Below are 8,068 nucleotides of genomic sequence, written 5' to 3'. Positions count from 1 at the left end.
TTCTGTGTACTGGTCGACTTTTGATTCCCGCCTCAAGAAATATGATACATTTACAGTTTTCGTACAATTCTAACAACTTTTTTTTTAGATAAACTATTGGATATTTAGAACCCACGTGTGAGAAAACAAATCCAATAGTTAGTTTGAAAAAAAAAAAAAAAAAGTTAAGAGTTGTATAAAAATTGTTCAATAATCGTTTCTCTAGCCTCAAATGATTCTTTGTTGTAAAGAATTTATTTATGGTCAATTCCTGAATTACTTGTGACATTTTCAATTTAATCCAAATTAAAATAAAGACCCATTCGCCGGTTCTATAATTAGATATGATGATTTAGTTTTAATGTCAAGCAGAGTGAATGGCAAAATGTGTTGCCCTTTTATGCCTTTAGGAAAAATAAAATAAAATTGTTGTGAGATGTGAGGGTATTATTGTCATTTAAAAAATGACGGATCTAATGGAAGGAGAATAAAAGTCATACTTATAGCATTATTCGTTCTTATAACAAAGGGCCTCAAAGTTTATTTTGTAGATCAAATGTGGGAAGTTCAATCAGAATTAATAAGAAGAAAAGTGATTTTAATATTATTAGTACTACAATTTAATTAGGATTCAATTTCAACTTTTTATAGTCAATGAGGCTCATGGAATGATGGGTATCATTACAAATAATAATAAAATTTGTTATTTGGTTGGCTTAATTTACAAATTATTTCATGTGGTATAAAAATTAATTAAGAAGTTCATTTATTGGCGAAATTTACTCTTTGGAGTCAATTTTTGCCCACTAACTTGACAGAAACCATTAAATTGTCACATCATGCCCAATAAAACTCCATTTGGAGAAGGGGGTGGCCTGCGAGCCACCTCCAACCCTATTCTGGATGGCTCGCGGGCCATCCTAAAGTTGGGGTTGGGCTTCAAGCCACACTTGGAGGTGGTGTCGGCCGCCTCTGGGTGGCTCGCTCGCCACCCCCAGCCTATGGGGTGGCTTGCAGGCCACCCCCAACCCCCCCCCCCCCCCCCCCTTTTCTTTTTTTCTTTTTTTTTAAAAAAATTATATTTTAAGTTTTTAATTTTTAGTATATTAATTTTTTTTTTTATTAAGAATGGCACTTATTGTGTTTTTATTACACTTGACATGGCAGCCTTTCATCAAGTAGTGGAAGGAAATTGACTTCATGGAGTAATTTGTCAATTTCACATACTATAGAGACCTCTTAGTTAATTTTTATACCATAGAAAGTGATTTGTAAATTAAGCCAATCACATGGACTAATTGTGCATTTTTTTTTCCTAATATTAATAAGGTGAGTTTTCTAGTAACAAATTTGACATAAACTTCAAGGAATACTTCCATGTTTTAGAGGCAAAGTTGAGACTTGAGGAGATAAAGGATTCATGGTAATTAGTTATCTAAATTTATAATGAATCAAAATTCAACTTGAGGAGATAAGGGTCCATGATAATTAACCGTTCAAATTTGAGCAATTAATGTGAGAAGGTTTATATGAAACTCACATGTTCGGATAGATAATCGAACAATCTAAAATAAGATGTGTTCGGTGTCATTTTCTTGGCATCTTTTTTGCAAATTCACAATTGAATATGTAGAATACACATGTAGTCTCATAGATTCTACATATTTCTAGTAAGGAGATAAACAAGAGATGTGCAAGAAAATAAAACAAACATTTCTCATTGCAAATTTATTTGGACAATTTTTCATATGAATCTTCTCACAATTAATTACTATGAATCCCGATCCAACTTGAGGAGATTAAAGTACCATTAGAGCTTAATTACTCTATATATATATATATACTATTATTAATTTTTTTTTTTATTTGACTTAAAAAGAAAGAGGATACGCTATTTACTGATTAATTTTCCAAACAAATACAACGTGGTAAGTATGATTAGACAATCCGGCGGGGAATATTTTCACGTTAGTGTCTCTGTGTGTGAGACGAGAGAAAAGGGCACCAATTGTTCAATAATTACGAATTAACCAATTTCTTCTTTTAATGATCGTTCATCGCCGCAGCGGCCTGAGTCACGACTCACGAGTCAAGCCCCCGGACAAGCGTGGGTTCGACTTTATTGTCTGGAAAAGGTGGGACTCACATGATCTCAGTTTTATTTTATTTTATTTTTCTCTTTTTGTTTTATTCTCTGCCCTCTTCCTCTCGAAACCTGCAAAGCCTACGTGTTCCATCTCTACACGTAGATTCCTTCTACAAAGTTACAGAAGTCAAAACACATCTCTCAATTACTACTATTACGGTATTACCCTTGCTTTTTTTCTTTTTTCTTTTTTTTTTTCTTTTTTCCCTTAAAAAAATTTGTCGTCTACTTTGATAGTTTTGTTTTGTTTTTTTTTTCTTTCCATTTGGACGGTTTGTGGGTATATTAATTATTACCTGTTAAAAGTACACAAAAAAAAAAAAAAAAATACATTTAAAGACATGTAGCTATAGCCCATCTGCATCCATTATTTTATGGTCAAGATTTGGGGTAAATGACCATACATTGACCAACTGTTTAATGTAATATGGAGTACATAATTATATATTAGTTAATTGTTCTATAATATCAGTCTTAGATTATGGACAATATATTTTGGGAGTCTAATTCGCAAATTTTTAGTCATAATAAATTACATGCATTGTAAACTTTTAACAATTACAGTTAAATTGGGTCGTAAGTTGTTGCTTGAGTTGTTTTGGCGAGATCACAGTCATTCAGCGACCTTTTGATTGTATAATATTAAGGTATCGTTTGGTTTGCAGGATAGATCTATGGAATAGAATGACTATTCCATTCCTTTGTTTGATAGGAATCTATTATTTGGGATAGTTATTCCCATTATTCCCTTACGAATAGGAATAGTTATTTCTTTATGAATATATATATATAACTCATTATTTTCTATTTCCTCTTATTTTTAATTTTATTTTTTTTATTAATTTTTTTATAAAAAAAAACCCTAACCTACGTTACATCTGTGGTCGGCCAGCCACAAGAAGGCTCCGGGGGTGGTCACACCACCCCCAAAACATTTTGGGGTGCCCTAGCCATCCCCGGCCTTTTTAGTGGTCGGCCACCCAGTTTTCAATTTTTCTTTTTATATATAATTTGAGTTTTTTTTTTTTTTTAGAAAAAAAAAGGAAAAAAAAATAATGTGAAGAGTTTTTAGTAATTTTGATTTGATTCCAATTAAATATATGTGTCGTCACCAAACTAAGGAATAGGAATAGCTATTTTATTTTACTCTCTTTCCTTCCGAGTAATATCTATTTCATTGAAATATTCATTCTGCAAGCCAAACAATGCCATAAGCTTTTATCAATGCTATTATTTGGGATTACGGCCTACTACAAGTCTACAACCACCTCTTAATGATTTGTTTAATGAAAATAGCCTAAATAGCCCTTCTTTTAATGGCCTTGTTTACACATTCTTTTCAAACCTCCTTTCATATTATGTATATTTTTCTTCTTGAGTCCCAAAAAAAACCAGCCCTTAACAATTTCTTAATTCACTGATGATGGTGTGTTTTTTCTTAATCAATCTCGTCATCAATTGTAAAGTTAGGTCGTAAGACTAAGACCTAACTATTTTCTTTTCCCTTTTCCCTAAGCGCCAATCAAAAAAACGCTTATTTAAATAATGTTTACTTTTTTATATTGTCAAACAGCAATCTCGCATAAGACAGTGGACCTCTCGCTTTCCAACCACCAAAAGTCAGCCCTCAATTTCCAAGCTGCTCCAGTGCTCCTCCTCCTCATGATTATTTTTAATTTAATTTAATTTAATTTAATAGGATTAACTGTTCACCGGAGAATCTCACCGTCGCCCATCGAAGACAAAAAAGGTTCAGTGAAAAGGCTGTTTGGCAGCAGAAACAGCCCCTTTTAGAGGTCAAACCTGAAACTCTCAGTCTCCCATGTCATGCCTTGCCCTCCGCTGACGAGTGTGCGAGCGAATCTCAGAGCCTGAATATTCGACGGAGACAAATAAGGAGCGGTGGTACCTGGAGTCCCACGCCCAGGAGAAGGCGCGTCGGATTGGTGACTAGATCGATCTGGCCCCGTGGACCCCACCAACGTGGCTTTAACAGTACTATATATAGATGGGAAAGCCAGCTTCCCAAGGCTTGATCCACGTGACGACTTACTACCGTGGCGCGTGGGGTGTTACGTACGTACAACCTATCCTCCACCTGTTCGTTATAAATGACAACAATTAATTGTAAATTATTTTAGGTGTGTTGTATTTAGCTGTACATGTGGTGTCAATTTCAAATTTGAAAAATCTAATCTAAACTACTGAAATAAATAAATCTTATCCACTTCACAATTACTTAAAATTGAGATTTCTATCTATTAAATTCCATTAAACATTATTATTTATACTTTGTTTGTGTTGGACGGAAAATGTTTTTTGTAGAACAATACTTGCAATGAAATTATTTTTAAAAATATGTTTTTGGCGTTTGACTCGTACGAGAAATGAGCAACAACAAAAAACGATTGGCGAATTTTGGCAAGCTCCGATTGCGGGTTCTTGCGAACTCCCACAATTTAAGAATAAAACGTACAAATTTGAAAAATGATTTATTTTTTTGAAATAGAAAAAATTATTTTACAAAAATGAAAGAAAGTTTTCTGGTTAACCGAAAATGTCTTTGGTTTGAACACGATTTTTAATAGTAGTAAACACCGAAAAATAAAAATAAAAAATATTTTTTAGAAGATATTTTATATCAAAACAAACGGAGCCTTAAATTTAAATGAATTTCTAAGGTAATCTACCCGAGTAAAAGTTATTAAAAAGTAATTAAAACCGGAGATTAGTATTATATAAGAGTGACATGTGAAGGAATATATGTCAATCTTATATATGGGTCGTATGAAATTTCATACAAATTGGTTTGTAGGAAATTTTTGTCCTTAAATTTAGATGAATTTCTAAGGTAATATACCCAAGTAAAAGTTATTAAAAAGTAGTTAAAACCGGAGAGATCCTTTTATGTTAGTATTACTCTTTAGTCTTAGAAAAATGCTAGGAGTATCAAATCTTTTATTAAGATATAGGTACTCAGATGTGGTGGAGCTTATTCATTAGAAACTGTAGCATTTTTTTTTTAATTAATTGTTTTGATTTTCTTCAATAAATAAGTTCAACATCATTTTAATACTCATCTCTTAAAAAAAAAAAATTAATAATAATTTTAACATTTCTCATACTTTACTAAGATATAGGTACTCAGATGTGGTGGAGCTTATTCATTAGAAACTGTAGCATTTTTTTTTTTATTAATTGTTTTGATTTTCTTCAATAAATAAGTTCAACATCATTTTAATACTCATCTTTTAAAAAAATAAATAATAATAATTTTAACATTTCTCATACTTTAACTTAAGAGAAGTACTTTTATATCATAATTAATTTATTTTTGTTGTTGACTTGGAATATGGAAGTGCGACCAAATCAAGGGGAAAGCTAGGAAAATAAAAGGCTTGTGTAATAAGCTTTCTATGTATCTTTTGGTCACCCAATGGCATTAATGCTCCTTTCTCCTAAATATTAAATAATAAATAATAAATATTAAATATTAAATAATAAATAGCATTAGTATTAGTATTAAATAAATAAAGTAGTACTGCTAGGCTTTGGAGTTTGGATAACCAAAGAAGAGAGAAGTGAGAGAGAAAGGTGAGGTACATAAATGTTCATCATCATCATCTCATTTAACAGTCTCTCACTCTTTCTTCCTCGATCACTCTTCTCTAATCTATCTCTATTCTCTGTCGATCTACTCTCCCTCACAAACAGAATGAGAGCATAACACCCCACCATACCCACCATATTTACAGCCATGCCATCCCGCCCATCACCACCACCGGAACCCCTCAATTACCACCACCACCAGCACCGCCACCACCACATTCCTCTCCTGTCCATAGTCCTTCCAGCGACCCTGACCCTCCTCGTCCTCCTCTTGTTAACTCTCCTTCTTCTTCTCCACCGCAAGCTCTCCCGCAACCGCACCACCCCCTCCGACGAACACCAGCGCCGCTTCTCCTACACCCTCCTCCGGCGCTCCGCCTCCTCCTTCTCCTCCTCTGCTCTCCTCGGCCACGGTGGCTTCGGCGCAGTCTACAAGGCTACCCTCCCCTCCGGCCAGTGCTTGGCTCTCAAGCTCATGGACTCCCCCGGCTCCCTCCAGGGCGAGCGTGAGTTCCACAACGAGCTCTCAATCGCCTCCGCCCTCTCCTCCCCGCACGTCCTCTCGCTCCTTGGCTACTCCTCCGATCGCCGCCGCCGCAAGCTTGTGCTCGTCTACGAGTACATGCCCAACCGTAGCCTGCAGGACGCGCTGCTCGACAACAAATGCGTGGAGCTCATGGAGTGGAAGAAAAGGTTCGACATTGCGACCGATATCGCAAAGGGTCTGGCTTACCTGCACCATTTCTGTGACCCGCCGGTGATCCACGGCGATGTCAAGCCCAGTAATATTCTGCTCGACGCTGATTTCAAGGCCAAGATTGGGGATTTCGGCTTGGCGAGGTTGAAGACGGAGGATCTCGTGGAGAAGAGGGAGGGTGTGGTCGAGTGTGGAGAGGACAACGGGTCGATTCTGGAGGAGACGGAGAGCGTGACTACTGGGTTCGATGAGGGTGGTGCTGGGGTGGTTACTGATCAGTCCCCGGAGAGCTGCGTGGTGAGAATTTTGGATTCGGAGGCGTCGCCGGAGAATATGGCGGTGTCGCCGGAAGTTGGGCTCGACAAGGCGAGCGCATCGGACGGGTGCTTCGATAAGTTGAGCGTGGATAGCGGCAAGGATTTGATCGGAAATGGTAGAAAAAATGGGGGTTCGAGGAGGGATTGGTGGTGGAAACAGGACAATGGAGGTGTGTCTGAGTCTGGGAGAGTGAAGGACTACGTGATGGAGTGGATTGGGAGTGAGATAAAGAAGGAGAGGCCCAAGAGCGAGTGGATTGCGTCCCCGAGCTCGGCGGAGAACGATGGGTTGGGCTTAAAGGTTGAGCAGAAGCAGAAGCAGAAGCAGAAGCAGAAGAAGCAGAGGAAGAGATTGGACTGGTGGGCTTCATTGGATGAGGAAAGGATGGCGCGAAGGAAAGAGAAGACTCGGAAGCCGAGAGAGTGGTGGAAGGAGGAGTTTTGCGAGGAGCTTTCTAAGAAGACAAAGAAGAAACGAGCGCTTGGTTCGACTAGCGGTACAGAATTGTGGTGGCAGAAGGACGATGATGACGAAGAGGATGTGGTCCGCCAAGAGAGGAAGAAGAAGAGGAAGAACAAGAACAGCAGAGGTAGCATTGATTGGTGGTTGGACGGACTGAGTGGCGAGCTTAGAAGTGGGCGGAGAAATAGCCAGGATTGGACTAATGGAGGAGGAGATATACCCAAGAGCGGTGGTGTTAGTAGCACCCCCAGCATGCGAGGAACTGTTTGTTACATTGCTCCTGAATATGGTGGCGGTGGGCTGCTCTCCGAGAAGTGCGACGTTTATAGCTTCGGAGTTCTGCTATTGGTCATTGTTTCTGGGCGTCGGCCGCTCCAAGTGACGGCGTCGCCGATGTCAGAGTTTGAGAGGGCCAATCTGATCTCATGGGCTCGGCAGCTTGCTCGCAATGGGAAGCTTTTGGACCTTGTTGATTCGTCTATTCATTCGTTGGAAAAGGAACAGGCTTTGCTCTGCATCACAATTGCACTTTTGTGTCTTCAGAAATCGCCTAGTAAGCGACCCACAACCAAAGACATCGTGGGGATGCTGACTGGCGAGGCTGAGCCACCCCACCTGCCGTTCGAGTTTTCCCCGTCGCCGCCTTCTAGTTTTCCGTTTAAGTCCCGGAAGAAGGCCCGGTGAGTTTGTTTGATGCTTGTTGCTATTTCCATTAACTGTAGAGATCAACGTACTGTTCTGTTGTAGGGCATTTCTAATTTTTCGTTGTTTTGTAGAAATCGATCAAGAAAGAAGATAAACGGATTGTTATATATATTTGATGAATGAATTCAGGCTGTTTTTGTTCTTTTGCTTCA

At 38.2% G+C, this 8,068-nt stretch overlaps 1 protein-coding gene across 1 annotated transcript; it reads left to right on the top strand.

Annotated features, from left to right (window-relative positions):
• The first annotated feature begins 5,680 nt into the window (after nt 1–5,680).
• On the top strand, nt 5,681–8,068 carry LOC133862934 (receptor-like serine/threonine-protein kinase At2g45590). Its single transcript, XM_062298859.1, has one exon. The coding sequence runs from the start codon at nt 5,883–5,885 to the stop codon at nt 7,893–7,895; it is 2,013 nt and encodes a 670-aa protein (XP_062154843.1). The 5' UTR covers nt 5,681–5,882; the 3' UTR covers nt 7,896–8,068.

Source organism: Alnus glutinosa, chromosome 3 (assembly GCF_958979055.1).
Source record: "Alnus glutinosa chromosome 3, dhAlnGlut1.1, whole genome shotgun sequence".
Classification (NCBI taxonomy): Eukaryota; Viridiplantae; Streptophyta; class Magnoliopsida; order Fagales; family Betulaceae; genus Alnus; species Alnus glutinosa.
The sequence above is the reverse complement of the archived record's forward strand: the minus strand, read 5'-3'. Positions and strand labels throughout refer to the sequence as shown.